At 40.8% G+C, this 27,626-nt stretch overlaps 1 protein-coding gene across 5 annotated transcripts in view; it reads right to left on the minus strand.

The window, feature by feature from the left end:
• Window positions 1-286: 286 nt before the first annotated feature.
• Window positions 287-27,626, minus strand: part of LPIN1 (lipin 1) — an 84,773-nt gene continuing 57,433 nt past the window's right edge. For all 5 annotated transcript variants that reach the window (XM_043542254.1, XM_043542256.1, XM_027825716.3 and 2 more), the window contains 12 exons: window positions 26,929-27,119; window positions 25,679-25,772; window positions 24,331-24,400; window positions 20,708-20,800; window positions 19,292-19,371; window positions 16,714-16,858; window positions 15,015-15,163; window positions 13,864-13,950; window positions 12,943-13,095; window positions 7,516-7,630; window positions 6,348-6,451; window positions 287-4,718 (listed from right to left, as the gene is read on the minus strand). In XM_043542254.1, coding sequence (XP_043398189.1) covers window positions 4,559-4,718; window positions 6,348-6,451; window positions 7,516-7,630; window positions 12,943-13,095; window positions 13,864-13,950; window positions 15,015-15,163; window positions 16,714-16,858; window positions 19,292-19,371; window positions 20,708-20,800; window positions 24,331-24,400; window positions 25,679-25,772; window positions 26,929-27,119 — 1,441 coding nt within the window. In that variant the 3' untranslated portion in view covers window positions 287-4,558. The remainder of the gene's footprint in view (window positions 4,719-6,347; window positions 6,452-7,515; window positions 7,631-12,942; window positions 13,096-13,863; window positions 13,951-15,014; window positions 15,164-16,713; window positions 16,859-19,291; window positions 19,372-20,707; window positions 20,801-24,330; window positions 24,401-25,678; window positions 25,773-26,928; window positions 27,120-27,626) is intronic.

Raw genomic sequence — 27,626 nt, forward strand, 5'->3', positions numbered from 1 at the left:
GACACTAAAGTGCTTTTTGACAGCCAGGTCTAGTGGAAGAACAGAGGCACTCTGGCCAGGCCACCTTCAATGGCATCTTCCATGAGCTTTGGCTCCCGGGCTCTCTGCAATGCCACAGGGTGAATACTACAAATGCTGGATGTGACAGCAGGTAACCCTGAAAAAAGACAAGCCATTACTAATGGACACAATTATCACACAACACAATATTCTTTCAAGTTGGCCAAAAGACACAAGGCCACAGCTGACCATTTTTAAGATGTCACAGAACTGAAATGGCAGAAAATTACTTTTCAGCTGTTTGCATTTATTACAATATATCTTTAACGTCTTTGCATTCAGCACATCAAAATGAGGTGTTACAATGATTTCCATCAGTGCATTAGACAGAGCAAATCCTGTATATAAATAGAAATAGAAATGATGAGCCAAACCAAAATATAAAATAAAACATTCCCCCAACCCCAAAAGCTGTCAATAAATTTTAGCTTTGATATAACTGATAAGATGCATATATTATCCTCCCCCTCCTACAACCACCCGTGTTGAGTGGGACAGTCATCAGATTCATGAAAATAAACAATAGTCACCACCCCATAGTCTAGTTTATAATATGTCTATTGTAGAAATAGAGCACATTGTGGTTTGGGTGTTTGCATTTGCACTATGTTAGCAAAAAGTATTCTTTCTGTAACAGAAACCACCATTACACTGAAAGCAGGCACCATTTTTCTTTCACGGAAAGAGTAAGAATTCCTTTAACCATTCCACTTTGTTCTTTATGAATGAATAATCCAATTTAAAGATGTAGGCAGACAACTGCCTGACAGCCAAAGCAAACTATAGTGTACTCTTAAAAAAATATTATAAAATGGAGCAAAATCTTTTGTTGCTAACAGAACAAGCTTTTGATTTTCCAAACTGTTCTCCCCATGAGCCAATTTAATAAATATTAGCTAAGAGTAATATATACCTTTGGGTGTTTAGACAGCTACAGTCAAACTTCGACAGAGCACAATGTCCCCTAGTGTAGTAGGGTCTTCAAACTGAAATGGTTTAGATCAGCTACTCATCTACACTGCCATTTTGTTTCCAATACTAAAAAGTGATTAAAACTGGATTCACTACTTATTGGCACATCAGCAAATAAATGCTATGGACCTGCCTTTCAGATGCGTTTCACTCTGGGTGAGATCAATGGGAGCTCCAGTTGCTCAGCTCTGAAAGTTAGGCCCTAAGTACTGCAGGAGGGTAACTGAACTGAGTGCATCTTATCAAGTGGCTGGGAATTTTTTATATCATAAATGCACTACAACAGGCCATTAGCAAAATAAATACAGACAGGCTATGGCTAATATGTTCATCCGGTAACTCAAGAGTTAATGACAGGGGGGTCATAAATAATATCTACAAAGAATATTTCATAGTTTCATACAGCTTAAGGACAGCAGGGGTCATTAGATCATCCATCCTGACTTCCTGTATATCATAGGCGATTAAATTTTACACCCCTGTATTGACCCTGTAGTGGGTCATCTCCCCACTCTCGCAGAACGGCGGTTAAAAGCAGCCCTGGAGAGGGCTGCAGCTGGGAAATGGAGTGAGAACAGCTGGGGGAAGCTGAGGGAGTAGCTGACAACAAGTGTGGCCAGCTTATAAGAGGGCCGGGGGCCAGGAATTGGGGGGGGGTCTCACTCTAGACCTGGAGTGGGAAGGGCTAGCTGCCTGAGAGGACGGTACCTGAAGCAGGGCAGTACTGGGGAAAGGCAAGAGGAGCTGGGGAGCTCCAGCCTGGCAAATCCCCAGGCTGCGGGCCTTGCTAAAAGCCAAAGCAGGTACTGGGGTTGCAGAGGTGCAGCCCAGGGATAGTCAGAGGCAGCTGGTCCAACCTCCTTGCCAATGATGAGTGGCCATGACAGACTGCAGTTTGCCCCAGTGAGCGGGGACTAGATGATGACTGGCAGTAGCCACTGAGGCAAGGTGGGTTTAGAGGGTGGGGGGTTTCCCTGGGAGGGGGTACTCCCGGGGCAGAACCTGGAGGTAAAGGGGCACTGGGGTCCAGGAGGGACATGGGGCCTGAGGCAGGTGAGCCACCAGCCTGCAGAGGGCGCTCTGGGCTGGAATCGAGCTAATTCCCAAGACGACCAGCAGGTGGTGCCACACCAGTGTGTCTCGCTTTGCTACAGAGCCTAATAACTTGTATTTGGCTAAAACATATCTTTTAGAAAGGCATCCAGCCCTGATTTCAAGATATCAAGAGATGGAGAACCCACACTCCCATGTTAAAAAATGGTGCCTTATTTCCAATTTGAATTTGTCTGGCTTCAGTTTCCTGCTGTTGGTTCCTGTTTTCCTTTCTCTGCTAGATTAAAGAGCCTTTTTAATATCCAGTATTTTCTCCTCCTGATGGTACTCATATGCTGCAATTAAATCACCTCTCAATCTTCTTTTTGCTAAATTAAACAGACTAAGCCCTTTAAGTCCCTCACTCTCAGGCATTTTCTCCATTCCCTGAATCATTTTTGTAACTCTTTTCTGAGCCCTTCCCCATTTTTCAACATCTTTTTAAAATGTGGTCATCAAAACCTGTCTGACATATTGTAGCAATGGTCTCATTGAGGCTTTATACAGAGAAAAATCACATCACTACTCCTAATCCCTTGCTTATACAGCCATCATATAAATTACAGTGTGGTTGTACTTAGAGACTGACTCTCTAAAATTGGCACCCTGAGGCCCACACTGATGGTGTCTCAGGGACTCAATACCAAATTTGTTCAGTTTACAATAAAAAAGATATTTGTTTTTGTTTAAAACTGCCAGCCCAGCACACTTGACCTACGAACTGAAAGTCAAAATGTGTTTTTCCTCCTTGTGCACTAATTCTGACTTAAGTACAGCATATATGCACCTGAAATATTCTTTTCGTGGGTCAGAGATCCAGTGATGCTGCACAAGAAGGAAAGTCTTTGGGCACTTGTGTAAATGATTTCTCAAGATGCAGGGCAATGTGAATTGGCCCCTTGACTTTAACATCCAAAATGAGTGAGTATGCAGGGCCAGCAGTTAGAAAAATCCATTATTTTGGGGCACCAATCTATTTCCCACTGCCAGTGGCAAAACTTCCATTGAGTTAAATCAGGAGCAGGGTCTAACCTTTCCTTTTAAACTGAGCAAATTTAACACGGGAGAAACTGAAATACACTAAATATGGAATCCCATGATACCATTTTCAGAAAGCAATTATGCTTTGGACATAGCCCCAGGGAAATATCTTTAAAAATAAAAAAGATAATCATTTTATTATTTATCTCCAAACACAAATGTTTTGACCATTTGGCACATGGCCAGTTGCAGTTACAATTTAAAGCAAAGTACTGCAGTATATTATTTGAAAAATGCTCTCAAATGATCTGCAATATTCACTCCAATGCACACAGGTAAAATTTAAGGCATCGAAAAGTAAGTAACATAAAAGAGCAGTACCTACAACCAGTGTCTGTGCAAATGAGAAAAGTAGTTTTCAGGTACAGAACTGAAAACAAAAAGGAAGATTTCATTGATGCCAAAGATGGCCAGATGTACTGCAAAACACACACAACTGAAATCATGAGATGCATCCTTAACCAGCAGCAAGTTCACATTTTAGCCATAGAAAATGCTTCACAAAATACTTTTCAGTTTTGACAAATCCCTTGAAGCTGTCAGCTCCAGCAAAGTGCAACTCAGTGCAATCAATGGGTAAAATCTTGACCTTACTGATCGCAACAGGAGTTTTGCCATTTACTTCAACCAGGCCAAGATTTCACCTAATGGGTCGAATTCTTCCACTTGTATACTTACACTTTGCCTTAATCCAAATGCTTTTGGATTAAGATACTGCTCAAGGTGAGTAGGGATGACAGAATCAGATAACATGTTTTTATTTCCCTTACTTTCAAGTCACAGTGTGCATTATTTATTTCCCAGAAAAAAAAAAGCCAATTTAAACCAGCTAAAGTTTTGTCCCAATAACTCTTATACGATCCTATGCTTTTTTGGGAGGGGATTACTGTCCGTTCTTTTAAATGAGGGATTTTTAATTTGACAGAGGTCGCAACCTGTACAGACAGACATACAAACTGGTGTCAGGGTGTTGAAACCCTGCCCTTCCCATCCTGCTAAATGGAAGGGGGTTCTGGCTCAATGGGAAGGTGGTTCATGGCAGACATGGTGTGGAAAAGGTTGAGAACCACTGGTGGGGTTTTTTAACTAAATCTTATCGTATTTTTAACTGAAAACCAGTATCATTGCACTTGTAATTGATCTTTTTTTAAGAAGACTGTTGCACATTTCGAGCATGTTGGCTGAGAAGTTAGAACCATCACTCCCATTCCTAATCATTGGAAATGTGACTTTAAGCGTGGAAACACAGTTCCAAATTTGCTTTTAACAAATGAATACAATGCTCACAATAGCACATATTCCAGCTGATCTGTCCAAGGCAAAAACCAAGCTGTGTCCTTTAAATATAAGATGACCAGTCGTTTGAACTGAGGCCAAGAGGCTATAGGTGAATTTAAGATGAGGACGGAAGAATATCCTGGTTTTCAAAAGGTGGTAGTGGTTCCCTCCAGTACGTGAACTGACTGTAGGTATCAGAACAAGGGAAGTCTGAAGAATGGCTTCTTTTCAGCAAAGGAAACAGGTGATCAACCACCTCACAGAGTCTGACGTAACTGGGGGGGAAAAATTACTGTTTAAATCATCTCAGATTGTTTATTTATTTTGATTTAATAATAAAGATGCCCACCTAAGGCTCTAGAAACCCTAATGCATGTTACCAATACAATTTAAAGCTCATCTGCATGAAATGATCAGTCCAACCAGCTGGCTTCCACCCCTTCATCGGCATTCATTTTGAGCAGTGATGTTCAAAGGGTTATGTGTTGGAAAGCAGAGTTTATCGCAGCTTATTTTGGAAATGGTTAGGTGGTGAAGCCCACATAGAAGAATTATTTATTTAAAAAACCAACCATTAAGGCCCGGATTTTCAGAAGTGACTAGAAATTTGGGGTTTCTCCTTTTCTGGGTCCCCAACTTGAGACATCCTAAAGAGGCTTCATTTTTTTTCAAAAGAGCTGAGTACTCACTCTCTGACAATCTGGCCCCTTTCAGGTGTCTCAAGTGGAGAACCCAGGATTGCAGGCACCCAAAAATCATTAGTCACTGTTGAAAATTTGGACTAAAATGTTTATGAGGTTTCAGTGTCTCAAACCATATTCTTTCCACCTGGCTGACTCACTGCAGCATCCTGACATTTATCATACCACCACGTTGTAACAATCCTGCTACTGTTCCAGGATTGCTCACGTGCAGTGACTGTAGCGTGATAACGATATGCACTATTTCTTTTTTTTCCCCCCCTCTACCTGTAACTCTAGAAAATGATTTTTTAAAAATGTTTTTGTAACCTGCTGTGAACCATTCTGTGTACCTCTCAGATATAAGGAGTACGAACCCTCACTCACACTAGTGAGCAGTTACTCACTCAAGTAGTGTTACTGAGTCAATGGGAATGCTCTTGTGAATAACTGTCCACCAGTATGAATAAGAGGTTCACATTCTGGCTCATAGACACTAAGAGAATTAAAGGGACACACACATTTAAATCTACATTTGTCTGATTTTTTTTCTATCCACTATTGTCACCAGTTTACCCTTAGGTTCCTATAACTGAAAGAGAAAAATATAGTTATTTATATTTTTTCAGGGCCTGATTGTAGAACCCTGCTCATGTGAGTAGTTCTGTTGACTGTAATGGGATGTCTAGTGTGTGCAAGTGCTTCCAAAATCAAGCCTTCAGTTCGTTTAAACTCTGGAAAATTCCCATTAACTTCAATTGGACAGGGATTTGTGTATAGCCACTTTTAGCTGTGCCCACTATATAGTTAGTTTCAGCTTTTGTTTGCCCAAGTCTTTTGCATAGAAACCCTGACAAGGGGAAACTTTAAAGAAAGAATTATTTAAAGATCACAAAACATGGCAGAGGGACTCGGAAAACTACATTTAACTTATTTTTGAAACTGACTGCACTAGAAGCGGACAGCATCCCTGTAAGCAAATAAAAAAAAAAAGATTTATTTTATTTGCTGGCTCAGTGAGTATCTTTCTTGTTAGTTCAAATAATGTCAAGTGGAGACTTGGTATTAAAGTAATCAACTGTTATATCAATCCAAATATTTCATTTTAAACATTTCAAGGAAACCTTTGCTAAAATAGAGCCAAATAAATTCTTGGTTTAACTCTCATCGTCAACTGGGTGATGAATTTGGCCCATGAAGTATTCAGGACAAATTACTACTTACGATGAGATGTTGGTTTTTGCATGCTCTTGTATAAGTTCTCCTTTGGGATTAACTGTGAATATTCTGTTTAAAGAGACCCCCACTTGCTTGTAGGAATAAACGTCCTGGCAAAAAAGAAAAAACTTAAACTTAAAAAAAATTAAACCATACTTCTGCCTTTGCACAATACATTTTATTCTTTATAGAATATATAGTGCAGAATAATATATAAAGAATACTGAAGTGCAAAGTATTGGTACTGAATATACATGTGTTATCCTGCATCAGAAGCCCTCATAGCATGTTACTAACATTAACTAAGCCTAACAAAATCTATAGGAACTAAGAGCTTGTCTACATGGTGCATTAGTGTGCACCAGGGAAGTGTAAATTCTTGTCCAGCATGTCATACATTTAGTGGCCCATGTGGACCCTCCTGGCATGTACGACAAGTTCCCTAGTGCATATTAACATAGTGCTGTTTGTAAAATGGGTTCTGTTAATGTGCACTAGGGAACTTTTAGTGCAGGGCAGCAAGATCCAGATGGGCCAGTTAGCGTGCTACACACTAGTGCAGATTGGAATTTACTCCCCACTGCTGCACGCTAATGCACTGTGTAGACAAGCCCCAAGTTATCATAATTACTAGAGGAGATTAAACAGACACAGGGGTACAATTTTCAAAACTGGCTAAGTAACTTTGGAGTCTAAGTCCCTCTGACTTTCACCTGCCAAATTCTGCCTTGGTTTATACTACACCAACCGCACGTTGCTCACTGGGGTTGTGCTGTGTGAATGGGAGTGGAATTTGGACAATATTTCTAACAGCGCCGAAGAAAGGCATTGTTCTCAGAGTTTTCAAACAACTTTACAGATTTTAAATACAGTTAGGCTGTCAACCACCTGGGATTGCTGGGACTGCTAACTTATGCAAATACATATGTCTCTACTGCTACCTTGCCCTCCATGTTTGTCTCTTTATTCACCTATTGTATATCATCTACATCCTAAACTATGAAGTCTCTGACTGAGAGATACTGACTTTACATTATTTGTTTTTACAGGGCCTAATAAAATGTGGCCTTAATTCCTATTTGAGGTCCTGAGGCATTACCACAAAAGAAATACTGAATAACAACAACAGCACTTTTGCATTTCATAGTCAAAAATAATTGCAGCTATTACTTACGGCAGGTCTGTTTCCAAAGGCAGCATAAAAGGGTTCTGTGTTCGGATGAAACAAATGTTTGATGTCTGTCAGACACTGAACTTTAAATTTTTCTGGCTTCTTTTCTATCACTTCCCTAAAATAAAAAAGGAGGTATTTCATAAATACATCCCCTATTTTATTTTTATTTTATGTAATACATTTCATCTAGTCAGATTCTATCACTGAAAACGTCCATACAACTTCATTTAGAAGCCAGGGCTCCTATTAAATGTAGATGTTTGCACAGATAAAGTTCACAGTAAAAACAAGCCTCCTAAACAAAGGGACTTTTATTAAAAACAGTGTGGTAAAGATGTGGCTACTAAACAAGGGTAATGAAATATAGACAGCTGTCAAGGTTCCTTCCCCACTCTGAACTCTAGGGTACAGATGCGGGGACCTGCATGAAAACCTCCTAAGCTTACTTCTACCAGCTTAGATTGAAACTTCCCCAAGGTACAAATTATTTTACCCTTTGCCCTTGGATTTCCACTGCCACCACCAAACTTTATCTGGGTTCCTGAAAAAACGGAGTTTGGACACATCTTTCCCCCCAAAATCCTCCCAACCCTTGCACCCCACTTCCTGGGGAAGGTTTGGTAAAAATCCTCACCAATTTGCATAGATGACCACAGACCCAAACCCTTGGATCTTAGAACAATGAAAAAGCATTCAGTTTCCTTACAAGAAGATTTTTAATAGAAGTAAAAGGAAAAGAATCACCTCTGTAAAATCAGGATGGTGAATACCTTACAGGGTAATTAGTTTCAAAACATAGAGAATCCCTCTAGGTAAAACCTTAAGTTACAAAAAAGACACACAGACAGGAATATTCATTCTATTCAGCACAGCTATTTTCTCAGCCATTTAAAGAAATCATAATCTAACACATACCTAGCTAGATTACTTACTAAAAGTTCTAAGACTCCATTCCTGTTCTGTCCCCGGCAAAAGCAGCATACAGACAGACACAGACCCCTTTTTTTTTTTCCTCCCTCCTCCCAGCTTTTGAAAGTATCTTGTCTCCTCATTGGTCATTTTGGTCAGGTGCCAGCGAGGTTACCTTTAACTAAGGGGTCTACCCTTCCCTTTATATTTATGACAACAGCAGTTTCTAAATAACGATGTATGGTATATGTAATATAATGATATAAACTGCCTTACTGAAAACTGCAGAATGGGTCAATAGATTATAATGGCCTTCCCTTTGTATAGCTTCTCTACACTCTCTCTGGGATTTAAATTTCACCATGTACCAGATCCAAAGGACTACCTCCAATTAAGCTACTTCTACTGGCGAGGTCATCCATCAATGACAATTAGAGGTAAGTAAAGACAAATGCATCTTCTAATTCTCTTTAGTGCTTCATTACGGAATAATGAATAGAGGAGCCAGTTCATCTCTGGGCTGCAGCCCTTTCACAACTGCCTCACTTGGCAAAATGGGACCAAACAGGTGACAGAGTTGTCCCTGAGGGAATTCCCATGAGAGAGAGAGAGAGAGAGAGAGAGAGAGAATCCTGCACGTGCAGAGTTGGTGTAGCTGGCCCTGCATCATTCCACATAGCAGACCCCAGCCCAGGAGCACACCTATGGAATGCTACCAGGGAAACTGAGGCATGGCTGGAGTGCTGTTGGACTCTGGCTATTGGCAGTTGTATGGGCGGAGCAACAGGCAGCCAAATACAAGCTAGGCCAACCTTCAGGTAGCTCTAAATTGTATCAGGAGTTGAAGCAGCTCCCCAGATGACTCAGGGATCAAGGAGGCACAAAGGTGGGAGGAAAGCCACCTTTCCCCAACCCACACAAACCCTGAGCCAGAACTCCCCAAAAGCCATGCTAGTTAAATCTATCACTAAGAATGGATTAAGTTTAGAAGTGTGAGCAACAAGGGTGATGTCGTGGTGGGAGTCTACTATAGACCACCGGACCAGGGGGATGAGGTGAACAAGGCTTTCTTCCGGCAACTCGCAGAAGTTACTAGATCGCACGCCCTGGTTCTCATGGGAGACTTCAATCACCCTAATATCTGCTGGGAGAGCAATACAGCAGTGCACAGACAATCCAGGAAGTTTTTGGAAAATGTAGGGGACAATTTCCTGGTGCAAGTGCTGGAGGAACCAACTAGGAACATAGCTATTCTTGAGCTGCTGCTCACAAACCGGGAAGAATTAGTAGGGGAAGCTAAAGTGGATGGGAACCTGGGAGGCAGTGACCATGAGATGGTCGAGTTCAGGATCCTGACACAAGGAAGAAAGGAAAGCAGCAGAATACGGACCCTGGACTTCAGAAAAGCAGACTTTGACTCCCTCAGGGAACTGATGGGCAAGATCCCCTGGGAGAATAACATGAGGGGGAAAGGAGTCCAGGACAGCTGGCTGTATTTTAAAGAATCCTTATTGAGCTTACAGGGACAAACCATCCCGATGTGTAGAAAGAATATTAAATATGGCAGGCGACCAGCTTGGCTTAACAGTGAAATCCTTACTGCTCTTAAATACAAAAAAGAAGCTTATAAGAAGTGGAAGACTGGACAAATGACCAGGGATGAATATAAAAATATTGCTCGGGCATGCAGGAGTGATATCAGGAAGGCCAAATCACACCTGGAGTTGCAGCTAGCAAGAGATGTTAAGAGTGACAAGAAGGGTTTCTTCAGGTATGTTAGCAACAAGAAAAAAGTCAAGGAAAGTGTGGGCCCTTTACTGAATGAGGAAGGCAACCTAGTGACAGAGGATGTGGAAAAAACTAATGTACTCAATGCTTTTTTTGCCTCTGTCTTCACGAACAAGGTCAGCTCCCAGACTACTGCACTGGGCAGCACAGCCTGGGGAGGAGGTGACCAGCCCTCTATGGAGAAAGAAGTGGTTCGGGACTATTTAGAAAAGCTGGACGTGCACAAGTCCATGGGGCCGGATGCGTTGCATCCGAGAGTGCTAAAGGAGTTGGCGGACGTGATTGCAGAGCCATTGGCCATTATCTTTGAAAACTCATGGCAATCAGGGGAAGTCCCGGACGACTGGAAAAAGGCTAATGTAGTGCCCATCTTTAAAAAAGGGAAGGAGGAGGATCCGGGGAACTATAGGCCAGTCAGCCTCACCTCAGTCCCTGGAAAAATCATGGAGCAGGTCCTCAAGGAATCCATTCTGAATCACTTAGAGGAGAGGAAAGTGATCAGGAACAGTCAGCATGGATTCATCAAGGGCAAGTCATGCCTGACTAATCTAATTGCCTTCTATGACAAGATAACTGGTTCTGTGGATGAAGGGAAAGCAGTGGATGTGTTGTTCCTTGACTTTAGCAAAGCTTTTGACACTGTCTCCCACAGTATTCTTGCCAGCAAGTTAAAGAAGTATGGGCTGGATGAATGGACTATAAGGTGGATAGAAAGCTGGCTAGATTGTCAGGCTCAATGGGTCGTTATCAATGGCTCCATGTCTAGTTGGCAGCCGGTATCAAGTGGAGTGCCCAAAGAGTCGGTCCTGGGGCCGGTTTTGTTCAATATCTTCATAAATGATATGGAGGATGGTATGGATTGCACCCTCAGCAAGTTTGCAGATGACACTAAACTGGGAGGAGAGGTAGATACGCTGGAGGGTAGGGATAGGATACAGAGGGACCTAGACAAATTGGAGGATTGGGCCAAAAGAAATCTGATGAGGTTCAACAAGGACAAGTGCAGAGTTCTGCAGTTAGGACAGAAGAATCCCATGCACCGCTACAGACTAGGGACCGAATGGCTCGGCAGCAGTTCTGCAGAAAAGGACCTAGGGGTTACAGTGGACGAGAAGCTGGATATGAGTCAACAGTGTGCCCTTGTTGCCAAGAAGGCCAATGGCATTTTGGGCTGTATAAGTAGGGGCATTGCCAGCAGATCGAGGGACGTGATCGTTCCCCTCTATTCGACATTGGTGAGGCCTCATCTGGAGGCCTGTGGAGTACTGTGTCCAGTTTTGGGCCCCACACTACAAGAAGGATGTGGAAAAATTGGAAAGAGTCCAGCGGAGGGCAACAAAAATTATTAGGGGACTGGAACACATGACTTATGAGGAGATGCTGAGGGAACTGGGGATGTTTATTCTACGGAAGAGAAGAATGAGGGGGGATTTGATAGCTGCTTTCAACTACCTGAAAGGGGGTTCCAAAGAGGATGGCTCTAGACTGTTCTCAGTGGTAGAAGATGACAGAACAAGGAGTAATGGTCTCAAGTTGCAGTGGGGGAGATTTAGGTTGGATATTAGGAAAATCTTTTTCACTAAGAGGGTGGTGAAACACTGGAATGCATTACCTAGGGAGGTGGTGGAATCTCCTTCCTTAGAAGTTTTTAAGGTCAGGGTTGACAAAGCCCTGGCTGGGATGATTTAATTGGGGATCGGTCCTGCTTTGAGCAGGGGGTTGGACTAGATGACCTCCTGAGGTCCCTTCCAACCCTGATATTCTATGATTCTATGAATGACTCACATGCAGTTATTTTGTGACAGCCTATATGTCACTGATACTAAAAGCATTTATGTGGGGAGATAGATGGGATATCCTTTGGCCAACTGTCTAAAATATATGCAGAAAGCAATAACATTTGAAGATATCTGAGATGGAGAGTGGAAGGCAAGGAAAGCTACTCTTTTATTATCCCTAGCTACAACATATCCAAGGTTTCCCATATTTAGAGTACACTGAGTGATACTGACTGACACATAGCAGATTGTCAGTAGAACATTTCAAAGAACATCCCATTAACAATTTTAATGAAATAAACCTTTTCATAGCAGCACTTAATAACCCACAATATTTTCAGTAGTCACTTAACAAGCTTCATTGAAGTAGAAAGTAGATATTAGTTTCACTATCTGTGTGACATGTTAAGCTATGTGTTTAAAAACTTATTATATTTGATTTCCGTGTCCACACAGTTTAGTTTCACAATCAGAAAGAACCACATTCTCTTTATAATATTCTGTGATACGGCTGAGTAAAATATGCATTTCCACATGAAACTGAATGTGACATTTTTGTTAAGCAGCTCGTCAAAAACCACTGAAATTGATCAAAAGTCTTCTGTAAAAAACAATTCACATAAAACATGTACACTGTCTGACAGACATTGCACATTGATTGCCATTAAAAAGTCAGCATTCATGAAGGTACCGATAACTAGAAATATCCATGGTAACTGTGTAGTGAACAGGTGGTATCTGTGGCAAATGCTGATTTTTTTAATGGCTACCACTGTAAAATGAGACCTGTCTTAAGTAACCATCTAAGATACTAGCAAACTTTGGTTGCCTACTAGAGGTTGGTCTTCAATGAAAGGCTGCACCAACTCCTATTGGAAACTTTGAGAATAATTTAAAGTGGTCACATAAGAGGTGAATTTTGTATTGGGTACAAGCTACTACCTAATGATACCTGTGAAAGGCCGAGAACAAGCTGCTTGGACTTAACAACACAGGTCCTTGAGGTAGCACTGTTCCTCGTTCATTGACCCAGTGCAAATATCCTCTCGTCATGTCTGCCATTCCTATAGCACGTGCCGAGCAATACAGAAACTTGTACCCATTTCTATTACACAAACAAACAAACAAACAAACAAACGAGGAAGAAATTACTTTAAATAATAAAGTGGATATTTTCACAATTGTGTGATATTTTATTTGCCTAGGACATAAGCCATGACTATTAGAGATTCAGATCTTTAACCTCTTTCAACCATAAGAACTCACAAATTATTACTAAGGAATAAAAACATTACAAGCCAGACAGCAAAAATCTGCATAGCTCCAATGAATTCACTGATTTATACCAGAAGACGAGAATCTATATCAGAGATTTGTATGGCCCCCACATAAAATCTGGCTCTGTGTATTTGCATCACATCCCTCACCATTTACTGAAATGAGTCCTCTTAAGAAGAGCCATTATGCATCTAGCAACAATGTTGCATCAACCTTACTTTAAATGGAACCCACCTGTGGGGTTTTGTCATAGCAAAGGCCCTTATCTTGCATTTTGACTACCATAATCCTCTCTCTGACACTGATGCCATCAACCTTCCCTCCTCCCCAACCCCCATCAGCTCTTTGCATCCCTCTACAGGTTCTCCCTTCATCACTGCATCAAGCACAAGCTTCTTGTCTTCACTTTTAAGGTCCTTCACCATTTAGCCTGATCCTACTCATCCTGTCCAATTTCCTGTTGTGAGTGTAATTTACACATTTCCTATATTCACTATTCTTGTAAATAGTTGCTGGACACCTGGAGCTGTGAACAGGCATCTGGTTTTGCATTTAAATTGAGAGAAATTAACACAAATATTTGCTGAATACTTACTGGCTCACTTTATGGTACAACTTTGCAATCCCTTGGTGCGTCCAATCCTTGCCAAGAGTGGGCAAAATATGGCCTAAAGTATCTGACCTGAATAAAGACGGGGAAAAACAGAGCAAATGCACTGCAAGAAATAACTTCCAAAGAACAGGCAGAGGCAACTTCAAATTTTTTTTAAGGAAAAGGTGGTACTGATACATGCCCTCCTAAGCATTCATTGGCTAGCAGAGCGGGCTGATAGTCTTTTGGCTAATGCACTGGCCTGAGATTCAAGAGATCAGGGTTTTAGTCCAAGATATGGCACAGATCTTTTGTGTGACCTTGGCAAATAGCTTAATCCCTTTGGTCCAGATCCTCAAAGGCATCTAGTGCCCATTGATTTCACTGGGAGTTAGGGCACCTACATTCCTTTGAGGATCTGGGCCTCAGTTCACCATCTAGAAAATAAGGGAAATAGCTTTACTGGTTCCAGTGACATTCCCCGTTGTAAGTATAACGAATTTAGTATTACTATTTATGTTATGTAGCACACAGAGGCCCCAACCAAGACAGAGGGCTCCATTGTGAAAGGCATTGCACAGATACAATCAGACAGTCCCTGTCTTGACAAGCTCACAATCCAAAGAGAAAAGACAGACAGAGTGTACTATGGTGGTGGGATGGGAAACAGAGGCACAAAGCGGTGAAGTGACATAGTCAATACCCGATCAGCTCAGTAGCAGATATAGACCCCAGATCCCCTGACTCCTATTCTGGTGTCCTGTCCACTAGATCACACTGCCTTGTCCCACTGGATTAGCTCTGGAATTTGTCATATCTCTAACACCAGAATGAACATCACTCCAGCGTGCCTCACAGATGGGACGTGACAATGAACTCATTAATGTGTGAGGTGCACAGATACTACTGTGATAAGCACCACAGAAAAGCCTATAAGTAACAAACAGATCAACAGTATGGCACATACCAGCCTTTAACAATCCAGTCAATGTAATAGGATTGTTTTTTTGCTCCAATGGAAAAGCAGGTTAAACATGAAAATTCAAAGCCTGAACACAATGGTCCCTTGCCCCAACCCTACATCAATAACGTTTTTTTGAGCCTGAAAGAGATATTGCCTGGTAGGTAAAAACTTGCCTCGTTTGTCATCTTACCTTGTGATAGTTCCATCGATGTCAGAAATAATAACCTTGTCATCCCAATTCCATAGGTAGATGGTGCCTTCACAGCGGCACGTGCCTTGATATTGTGTCGTAACACTAAAGATCACATCATTAGGGCCATTCTTGAGCTTTAGACTTTTCTGTGAAACGTTATTAGCAAGATCAAATTGTTCAGGTGAAATGGACAGAATAGTATAAACACAAATGGGAGAATGCTAATTGCCTTAGGCATGTGTTAATCTCCTTCCTGTCATGGGACTATCTACTGAATAATGGAAGCAGAGTTTGGCTGCAAGGGCCATGCTGTGCCCTTGATTCATAAGCTGAATTAAAAACAATAAGGAGTTCTGCTTTGCAATCAGTGTCACAGTACGGCCTGAAGTGATCATGGCAGCAAAAAAAGACTGGCTTCAAGCCCCTGCAAAACTACTGCATCTGAAAAATAAGCCCCCCCCCCGAGCTTTGTATACCCCTGCTCTCAATTTATATATCCCTGCTCTCAATTTGTTACAGAATATGACCAATAAACATATCTGTCTCTTAAGGCAAATTGTGGACCTCTTGCCATCTACAGAGAACACTCTCATTTAGCCACATGGGAGTGGTGGGCTGCCTAATGTTGTATTCCACAAGTATGTTTACTTCTGAAAATTAATTAGCTGTGTGTGTGGATCTGAGAAAATGCATTTTCCTAAATAGCCATATTTTCCAAATCAAATATTAATACCCTGGGCTTGAACAGCAACAGCAGTATTTATCAGCATTAGTCACAACACCTCTGTGCAGAGGAATTGAAATTAATATGGTCCTGGTCACACTAAATTCATAAACAGCTCTTTTAGAAGCTGCTATCTTCTGTGTGTGTGCATGTGTGAGGGGGGAGGGAGAGAGAGAGAGAAAAATACACACACACACACACAGAGCATCTGGCCCCTTTAAGCCAGGTAAAAGAGCTGGAGCAGCATAAAGGAGGCTTAAACGCCTCATTTCCAGTTGGTGGAGGATTCTTCTTGTGCACAACAGCCATAAGGCTGTCCTCTGAGAACTCCCTTACAAAACTTGGCATGGGGGCATGCTGGGGACAGGAGTAGAGTCAGATGGACTGTCAGGGAAAGGACCATAGCACACATCACTGTGCTAATTCCTGGCAGCACTGCAGGCCGTCAAGCAGTTCAGGGACGCTGCCCTAACTTAGAAAGTCCCCCAGCACTGTCTAAATTATTCCCAGGGCCTCTTCAATCTCAGAGGCAGACCCGATAGGGAGGGTACAAAGGTCCCTTAAAACCACTCACATCCACACCTGGGCTGCGATTCTGTGCCACGCCTCCTAGAGGCACAATACAGAATTTCATCCATGACACAGAAGATTCACAGACTTCTGACAGGTGCAATGGGAACTGTTGGGTGCTAAGCAAACCAGGTCTCTTATTTTGGTGTCTTAATGCAGACTTCAGAGTTTAACTGTAGGCTGCATTTTGGAAGACCTCTGTCTCCTGATTTGTCAATACAACACCTTTTCCATTAAGCATGAGATTTACTTCAAACATTAAGACATTTTTTAAAATTTCATAAGGCTTTGTAGTCAGCACAAATACTAAGAGTTTGTTAACCCTGTGCTAGCCTGAATAACTGCATTGTGCCTGTTGAGTTAGAAATGACATTTCGGAAGGAATATGTAAAAATAACTCACAAGCTGGTCAGAAGTGAGTCGAAGGGTCTTTTTGTAACTGATTCCTGACAATAATGAGAGATGACTTGAGTTTGTTTGTAATGACCCAATGTTTGGTTTTGCAGCTCTCGGGTCTTCATCACTTGAAGAAGATTCATCCTTTAGTCTGGAACATCACACAGACAGAAAACGATGCTATCATCTCTCAGTAAATGCATTTGGGTATCCATTAAAAATACATTAGCACTGACACTGAATAAGTCAATTGATTCTCTGCTTCTAAGTACTGTCTCTTGGGAGGTTATTTACAACATGACTTTAGAAATATATCAATGAAGTACTGAATTCTCATTCACGCATGTCTTCCATTATTCATATTTGGGTTCTTCGAGCTATTCATTTGTCTGTATGCTAGTATTGTCACTTTAAGTTAACAGACTTAAATTACAGTCCATGTTGACTCATTAAAAAACTCAAACAAGGTATAAAATCGGTTAGCTAATGTGAGCAACTACAAAGTAGTTTCATTCTAAGGAAATAAAAGAGAAAAGAAAAGACTATTTAATCTATGAAGAGTTCAGCAATTAGAGAATAAACCCAGAACATGACTAATGCAACTTTCTAATGGAAAATAACCTGCACCATCCATTCTTTGTGAAAGCCGCAATTTTTGCCAATGGGATTATATTTTTACTGACAACTCTGGCAGGATTGCCCTACTCAAAATGTTAAAATGAAATGCCAACAACTTTTTGTTCCTGCGCATGATATTAGTCTAAGTATGCATCATTATAAAACTATTTTTCCTACCATAGTTGTTTTTAAAAACCTGTCAAGGAAAATTTTTCACATAAGAAAGAATTTTAATAGTAAACAGAACTGTCATATTAGGTGGTAGTTTCAAATATTCTTAACATACTGCCAATGTGATCTTTAATATATCACCGTTCACATTCTTTTCAGTCACAGCTGGGTCTGCGTGTTGTTGGGAAGTCCTGACCCTGGTGTCATAAACACTGCATGTTGTGATGGGCAGCATTTAACGCTGTAGCCCGCCTGACTCTGTGGTCGCTATATCTGGCCTAAAAACTGCTTGCTACTCAATATTCTATTTACCATAGAATGGTTTTCAGCAACAAATCCTTCCTGATCTATATCTGAGGTCGTTAAAACTCAAACACGAAACAGTAATTAAAGAGTGAAGTGTGATTGAAGTTCCGATATTGCTTCAAGGCTGGGTCTCTAAACAAACATGTAAGGGACAAAGAACCAAACATTACTGATGAGGAATGTGTCCTCTCAGGTCCACTTATGGATCTTGCAGTTTTGGGATAATGCATGTTATTGAGGCAGCAGGGTATGTGCCACACATTTAACCTACCAGTCTCTGGCCTCCAAAACAAAAGGTGGCTCCCAGTGCTTAATTTGTAATGAAAGAGGTGCTGGGGCTCAATCAACTTTTTTTTACATTAATAACTGATGCAGCAAAGGTGCTGGAGCTGTGAACTGCCAAGCCTAGAGGTGCTGGGGTACTGCCCTGGCACAAACTAACTACTGGTGGCTCCTCATTCCAGCTAGTTCTCCTGGATTGCAATGTCAGCCTCCAAAAAACCTCAAGCTAATTTGGCATGTGTAAGCTATAACTGAATCTGGATCTTACTACCCCCTCTCCAGCTCTGGCAGATCTGAGTGAGGACAGCACGGAAGCGGGCACTGCTGTGTTCATGGTAAGCCACTCGGTTGTACGCCCATGGGATTTGGGCTGTGCAAAAATGAGACCAGGCAGGAGACAGCTACTGTCTGCTACTTCATCTCCATGGGACTTCAGCAGGTAACTTAATGCTGGCCCTGCAGAATCCTCCCTAAGTGGAGATTCAGGGGCCAGCAAGAGATACTACAAGAGCCGCATAAATTAGGAGGATCTCCTGGCTTTGAAAACCCTTCTTCTGCTTCTCCCTGGAAGAAGTAATAGAAAGCTGTGGAGTTTCCTGTCCCCTGCATGACAGAGATGGAATAAGAATCCCTCTGAAAGGAACAACTTATGCTCCTGAGCCTCCTCAGGTATGTAAAAGCAAACAGGGAGATGTCAGACTGCAAGTCTTCATAAATCAGGGGATATTACAAGGATCTAGGACATTTTGATTTCAGTGAGGTGCAAAAAGCTTTGGAAACATCCGCCCGATTTTTATTTATTTGTAGGTGCTTCTAAACTTCCTGCATATGGCTAGGATTGAAAACAGAAGGGCTAACATATAAGGAGAGAGAGAGTAGTCATGGAGATGCCAGAACAAGAAAGTCCAGTTTTACAGACTTAAGTTTGGAAAAGGCTCATTAAAGTACTGCAGACCCACAACCTGGCCCTAGATAGAATCCCCCACACTTCATCAGCTTAGGCTTTATGGAGGTGAAGTGGATTTTACCCTGGGTGAATTTCACCAACATTAAGGGATCAAATATAGAGATAGGATAGCATAACAGATTACAAATCTCAACCAGATCTCATTACTTCCCCTGCTCTGCCATTGAAAAACTTGAAGTATCCTGCTTTCATTTTTAAATGGTCCAGAGTTACTTTGGCTACAACCCTCTTTTTGCGCACCTGTCTGCAATGCTCATTTGTGATAACTCCTCTTCTGTAGTAAGCACATTCCCACTCAAATCTTGCGTTGGCTTGGTTTCCTAAAACACAGATATGAGAAGTTGTGAATTCCATAGTAGACAGGAAGAGGAAATATTTAAAGGAAATAATCTTTTTGGCTAAATCCTGCTTGCTTCACTCATGCAGGTATTCCTATTGCTTTCCCCAAGACTATAAATGTGAGAAAGGCAAGCAGGACTTGCTTCTGTGCATGTATATGATTAAAAAAAAAAATCAAGGGTTTACTGTAGGAAAATTTTTGCACAGAGCACTATAATATTCGCAAGTATCAACCACAGCAGAAACTGAAATTTGTTTTTCTTTGGCAGATACAGAGAGAGGGCGGATTTCAAATGGCAAGAATTGGTGGCAATTGTGGGACCAGTAGACACTCACTGCTCAGAAACTCCATTAACAAAATCTGCTAACCAAACCTATTTTGGGCAGACTTAGCTCTGACAATTTCATCTCAAATGATGGAAGTTACACGAGGCTATCATGGAAACAAATGGACAGCAATAACTAAAGCTTTTTCTACCTAATTGCAGCTGTCACAGCTCAGTTTACAAGGGAACACTTCCAAGAAGGCAGTCATAGAATTCAGTAATTTGCAGAAGAATATGGCAAGAAAAACAAATTATATGAAGCTCATAACTAAAGTTCACAAGAGTGTCTATTTTATGTAAACTTAGAAAACTCAAGTATCAGATATTTCAACTTTTTAAAAATTAAATGAAGACAGATTATCAGAAGTTTTAGAGATTAAATATGTTGAATGGGCAAGAGAACAGTGGTTATTATAGCACTTACACAGTGCTTCAATGTTCATAAACAGCTTTGAAGATGTAATTAAAGCACCCAGTCCCCAGAGATTGTTGAAAAATGGGCTGTTGAGGGATTAACAAAAAGTGAGGAAACACATTTCTTTTATTTTTTCATCCAAATTTAGCTTTTGCTGTAATTTTCCAACAAGCTCTAGTAATAAATATTATTATCCTTCAAACGTGGAAGCAGAACTGTAGAAAGGGTGAGCAACTTGCCCAATAACATACATTAAGTTAATCGCACAGCCAGGATAAGAACTCAGCAGTTCTTCGTCCCCATGTCCCTGACTAATCTATTAGATTATGCTGCCAAAGGTAGATGCAGTGAATACAAATGTAGAAGTGAAATAAACAAATGTTTTAGCTAAGGGCCTTATCCACTGAAGTCAATAGGAGTCTTTCTATTGACTTATGGGTTTTGGATTAAATGGATTAAATGCCTTTCTTGTGTGTGTCCTGTCTGTAGAAGCACAACCTCTAGAGGATGCATATGTAAGCTACATGAGATTCAAACCTCTGACAAAAACTAACTCCATCTGCTTTTTAAACTTACCTCTTTGACAGTGCTATTCCTTCCTCGCCATGAAAACCACCATCTTCCGCCTTTCTTGGGCATCTTATCCCTCATAATAGATTCCACAGTGGCCTGTGATAAATGGATGGTAACATAAATAATGGAACAAAAGAAAGGGACAACCTGACACATGCAAACAAAGGAAAATGAGGAACACAATTTCAACCAAGGATAAACAGAAGAAAAGGAAACATACTGTCTGTGGGCCATAAATTTTATAAAAGCAAAACCTAATGGCATCCAGAACTGCACTGAAGTAACTGAAGCACGAATACTTGAGGAGTTTTTAAAGGAAAAAGAAAAGGAGGTCAAACCAAAAAAGAAAAAGAAAGCATAAAATGGCATTAGTATAATGTCTAGCATGGGTAAATAATCGTCTGATCTGAGGTTGTTTAATGAAAATTGTAAGTTACAAAAAATATAAAAAAACAGGTGATCAGCTTTTGGAAGAGGTCTCAGGTACAAAGGCTACAAACTAAAGGGCAAGATGGTGGGTTACTCTCTCTAAAATAAAACTAACATTTGTAAAAAATTTATCATCCATTTGTGGGGAGTAGTGGGGTTACTATTTTTATAGGAATTTAGAGATGACACGTGCTGGATTGACAAGGACTAGACCCTACGAGTTATTTATCCAGAGATACAGTGTGGAGGGCAACAGCGCATACTTCCCTTCAATAACTCAACACCCAACGTGTCTGATCCATGATTTGGAGTGATCATTTCCAAGGGTGAAAGGATTTCGTTTGCACACCCATGAGCCCTTGGCCTCTCTACTAAAACTACAAGGGTGTCAGTGGTGTTTTGCAACCTGCCTATAGGACTACTCAGGGAGAAGGACATTTTTATCGAAATATATGATGGCCTCTCCTCATTTAAGGTTGCAACCAGCTTTCCACTGTAAGCCTGATTTTGCCCCTCCTCTCCAAAGATCAGTGTAAAATTGTGTAGGTGATAAGGGATATTATAAGACAAACCACAATCAAATCTAAGTTCTATTAGTGGTTAGAAAGATGAGAAGCAGAGTTCAGCTACAGCATCCATCTCTCTCTCTCTAACTATATTAGGTTTTTCAAAGGCTCCCCTTTACTGTTACATCTAAAATGCATAAGAACATAAGAATGGCCATACTGGGTCAGACCAAAGGTCCATCTAGCCCAGTCTCCTGACTACCGACAGTGGCCAATGCCAGGTGCCCCAGAGGGAATGAACAGAACAGGTAATCATCAAGTGATCCATCCCATCACCCATTCACAGCTTCTGGCAAACAGAGGCTAGGGACACCATCCCTGCCCATCCTGGCTAATAGCCATTGATGGACCTATCCTCCGTGAATTTATCTAGTTCTTTTTTGAGCCCTGTTATAGTCTTGGCCTTCACAACAACCTCTGGCAAGGAGTTCCACAGGTTGACTGTGCGTTGTGTGAAAAAATACTTCCTTTTGTTTGTTTTAAACCTGCTGCCTATTTATTTCATTTGGTGACTCCCTAGTTCTTGTGTTATGAGAAAAAGTAAATAACACGTCCTTATTTACTTTCTCCACACCAGTCATGATTTTATAGACCTCTATCATATCCCCCCTTAGTCGTCTCTTTTCCAAGCTGAAATGTCCCAGTCTTCTTAATCGCTCGTCATATGGAAGCCGTTCCATACCCCTAATCATTTTTGTTGCTCTTTTCTGAACCTTTTCCGATTCCAATATATCGTTTCTGAGATGTGGCGACCACATCTACACGCAGTATTCAAGATTTGGTCACCCAGAGAAAGATAGTGAGATAAATGGCAGAAAGGTAAAACTGACCAAATAAGCTTTGGGGCTTCTTTTAAAAAAAATGCAAAAAAGCAGAGGAACAACTTGAGTCAAAATCTGAATTGTTGAGAGTAATGGCTCCAATTCAGCAAGATACTTACACACATGCCTAACTTGGCGCATGTGTCTGGTTCCGTTGACTTCAACAGGACTACTCTGAAGCTTAAAGTTAGGCATGTGCTTAAGTATCTTGCTGAATGGGGGCCAATATCAACTATTGCTTTGCAAAAGCTCCAAGTTCACATTCACTTCATACAATCTCTTCTGACAAAATATAAAACCCTATAGCATTTCAATGACTTAATTCCGTTGTTGGAACAAGTCAAAGCTCTAACAAACCAATTAATATGTATGAAAATAAGTAAGAAGATCAGTTGGAAGATCAGTAATAGAAAGCAGGATGGTAATATTTTCAGGGTTATAGTTCATCCAATTAAATCTTTCCAATCTAATGTACTGCTCAGTACCTGTTGCCTCATTTGATTAGCCTGGTTCATTCTAGAAAGTTTCCAAAATTTGGAATGTAAATACTGGTTTTAAAAAACAAACGTAGTGCATTTAGTGCTCATGAATTATATTTTTATTGATAACCCAGGAGAATAAGGGTGAAATTAACTTCAGTGGGGTTAGGATTTCATCCTGAATCGTCTAATTTATCTACCAAAGACATAGATCTAAGCAAAATGTTTGCAATGAAACACCACACTTCTGGTTTTGTGTTTCATTACAAACTCATACAGTTTACATGGAGCGTGGGCAGATGTACGCTGTTACATTAGAACCATGCATATTTGCAAATTCAGATGATTCTCACGGAAAGCGAGAGTAATGTAGTGGTACCCAGTAACTGTTGGTTTGAGGCACTGCATGAGTTTAGATTCCAAACTCAAAGTGACATTAAGGAGATTTGAACTCACATGGGTCAAAACCAAAGACATCATTTGTGTGCAAAGCAAAATTGCAAATCTAGGTATAGATCTTTTTCCCAACAGTGTCCTCTCAATGAGCCCTAAACTGTGGCAAGCACTTTTAAAAAGTTACAAATCTCCCTGCTTGAATACATGCTTCTTTTCTGACACTTTAAAGCAAGTGCTACTATTTCTGCAATAGTTGTCCATTAACCGCAAACCTCTAGTCACTATTTCTACTGAAACTGTATACTCTCTGCAGCCGTAATAGAAGGTACAGACACTAAATATTCAATTACAGCACACAGTTACCTGTAAATATAACCTATGGTTACAAGCCAGTGAATATTAATCAAAGAAGAAAGGGGAGGATAAATCATCAAGAAGGATCATCCCCTTTTGGACTTTATAATCTTCTAGATATTTTCTGAAGTTTTATAAGCTAGCAAATAAATACAGACCAAATTTAGGTCTTATCTACCCAGGGAAGTTAGAGTGTAGCAAGGCAGAGTGTGAATTTATAGCTCACTAGCTAGTCCACACTAACTCCCTGTATGGACACTCTTAGTGCACATTAGAAGTGCCTTTGTAAACTTTAGCTTAATACAGTAATTCCCCATGGGATTTAGTTCAAAGTAGCTAGGGTGCTGTACATAGCCTAGTTCCCATGTAGACAAGACCTTAGTCCCGCTTAATTTTGGGTTGAATTTGGCCCTATGTTGTCAGCACAAGCTATGTGACTGGTTATGTGTGAATGGCTCCTACTGATGTGCAGACTCTCCTGTAAAATACAGTAGCTTTCTCTGCCTTCACGAATTTCAATTCATGAAATGAAAAACGCCACAGCTCATGCTTTCCCAACTGACTTTCATGTTCAATCTCACCTTTGGCAAAGGTTTCTGGAATGCTTGCATTGCCAGTAGAAGTGGAGCAGCTGTTGTCCAGTTGTAGTACCTGGAAATCAAAAAAGTTTGTGTACCGTTACATTTTGTAATACCATCGATCCCAATCCACAGCCTAACAGTAATTGCACAGCCAGTTAAAGCAATGGAGTTTATTTAAACTAAAGAATAAAGCCATGAAGTTCAGATTTGGATCTGCAAATCCATGTCCTACTTAGACTACTTTGGTTGTGTCTACTTATTAAGGCAAAGTTCCAGTAAAATGTTAACATCATACTTTACTTATTCAGGATGAGGTTAATATTCAAAGAACCTGGTTAAAGACTCTGGCTTGCTGGCTGGGGAATCCTCCTTCTCTGAATTGCTATAAAGGGTGACCAAATTCCCAAATACCTATCCTCACCTTGGCGCTTCCGTTGTGTACGTACCTAGTGTGAAAGCTTTTCCAGTACAAGGACAGTGCATATTTACTATACCACAATTCCACAGGAGGAGAAGACACATAGGAGATCATGAAAGAAAAGCTAAGCCCCAAACAGAAACTGTATTTCTCATCCATTCCTCATATCTGCACCATAGCTCAGGGACCTACATTTTCTACAAGTCACCTGTATTGCTCTTTGCCCCTTGAAGGCGCTGTACAAATGTTCAGGTTTGAGTTCTGTGAGGTGCTGACTTTCTTCTGTGGTGTGCTGAGGGCCTGCAACTCCTATGGCACTTAGGAAGCTAAATCCTCAGTGGTGCCGCCCAACTGCCCATGAGAGTGAGGTCTGCACAGCATCACACTCGAGGTCTCCAGCATCTTACCTAATCAGAACTTCCCTAATTAGTCCTCTCCTCACGACACCCTTGTGAGATAGGTAAGTGGTATTATCCCCATTTTACAGACCAGAAAATCAAGGCAAGAAATTAAGCAACATGTCCAAAATCACACAATGAGTCAGCAGAGAGATGAGGGAATAATATATTCAGTGGATGTAGGTTCTTTCTCTGCATATAGAATGGCCACAGGCCGATCATGATTTCCCCATAAGTATTCATCATTCAGTTGTACTGAATGAATGTCTTAGCAAGGTTTATAGTCCATTTTATTTTTACTCTAGGTATTGAGTGTGAACACTGTCTGCATTCAATACTAGCTCTTTGAAATCCAAATTAGTTACTTAATTAACTATAACTGGCTTTGAATCTCTCAGGGTTAATCTACAGTAGGAAAATGAGTACCCATTTGTTCAGCAATGGTGCAGCTGGTGTAAGCCCTAGAGTAGCACTAAAAATTTGCAAGTGCTTTTTCCACATTCCAGACTTTTGCCTGCTGAAATGTACTTACTTATTTCCAATCTTAACCACAAGGTTGGGGTCGTCAATGATAGCAGGATTGTCCACAAACTTCTGATACGTTACTGCTTGTTCTAAGAACTGATCTGTTGGAAATATTTAAAACATACTCACATAAATACAGTACTTGCAACGGGACAACCTACCCCCCATAACTAGCATTAAAACATCCTGAAGAGCTAAGTTTCAGGCTCAGGATCAGTCCTTCACGACACGGGTGGCAGAGACTAGCAGTACTATGGAGACAGGTCTTAGATCTCTAATCTTGCAAGTGCTGGGTATTTCCTGTGAGCTGCTCAGTGCCCTTAACTCCTCACAGGAGGTGCTCAATGAAAGCTACGGTGATCAGCACATTGCAGGATCAGGCTTTTCACTCCTGGGAAAGGATGTACCTCTTCAGTGACCTTCTCTGGCTAATTAGGGAACAGGTGTTGATGGACTCGATGTAGAACTACAGCCCCAGCCAGAAACCTGATCAATACTTGCAGGGCCTGGAGGAAAATGAAAATGCACCCTCCTGGACAAACACCCCCTTCCCCTCTTGCCTTCAAGAATCACAGTTATTTGGATTATTAACAATATAATAAATAGAACTACTTTATCATAAATTACCCTCTATATGGAATATTTTAACTTCTAGTTTCTAAACTGTGCTCAGAGCAGTGTCAGTCTTAGATATTTCAATGGCTCCCAGGACTCGTATCTGAGCACCTCAAGGTCTTTGATGTATTTATCCACACAACACTCCTAAGAGGTAGGGAAGAGGTGTTATCTCCATTTTACAGACGGGGAACCAAAGTGCAGAGAAACTAATGACTTGTCCAAGATCACACAGGAAGTCTGTGCCGAAGCTGAAAATGGAACCAAGGCCTTCTGAGGCCCAAGCTAGCACCCTAACCATTGGGCCATTCTACCTGTCCATGGTAGTAACAGATGTGAATTTATCACCAATTATACATCACAGTAAAAGGCATAATAAATGGCAAATGCACCCTTTTATTACAGTTGCATGAAGTGAACCTGTAAATACAGTAATTTCCAAAATATATTACATTAAGTTAAAATCAGTAATATAGTATTAATAACCCCAGAACTTGACATTTTTATGCAAAGGAGAAGAGCTACATACTCCCTCAGCCTTAAATTCCTACCTCTAGCCACAAGAGGGTACTGTTTCCTTTTTAATAGGAGTTGAGAGTTTACTAACAACATGTAATCATAAGGTATAGGATCATTCTGTACCTTTTGTTATCTCTTTGTTGTCACTAAGACCTCCACAGAGTGAAATGGCAATTGAAGGCAAGTCTCTTATTCCATCCGAGATGCCTTCAACACCACTGTCAACACCTGAACTTCCACCAGAGTGAGGGGACTGATTGGCTGACCGTGGTCCATTTTCATTTGCATTCTTTCCGTGTGCAATATTATCACCGCTGTGGGGGGGAGGGGGGCGGAGAACAGTCTTTCAGTCCTCATTGTTTTCTGATCTGTATCATTCCCAAATTCTCTCCCTTCACAAGCCCAAACCCAAATTGTAAACACACTATAGTATGATCTGGGAAGAGGATCATACAAATGTTAAAAGAAACTCTAATGGAAATTAAACCAAAATGATAATGATATATCTGGGGAGAAAACACATTGTCATAAATAAAGGCATCATACATGTCATCCAAAAATAATTTTCTATCATTTGTATTTGTATTTCTAGGTGGTCAATCACTATAGTACAGTTAGAGTAATATAATAATATTAATAATACTAAACTTTAGGTGATTTCAGGTAACAAACAAGGTGAAAAGCATATTGTATATATATCTTTTATGCTAAGAGCCATATACTCATGGATCAAGGGCAGGATAACACCCAATAACGTTAACGGAAATTGCACAGCAGTCTGAGACTAGTATATAATGCTTCGCATTTTCTATCACATTTCT

This window comes from Chelonia mydas, chromosome 3 (assembly GCF_015237465.2).
Source record: "Chelonia mydas isolate rCheMyd1 chromosome 3, rCheMyd1.pri.v2, whole genome shotgun sequence".
Classification (NCBI taxonomy): Eukaryota; Metazoa; Chordata; order Testudines; family Cheloniidae; genus Chelonia; species Chelonia mydas.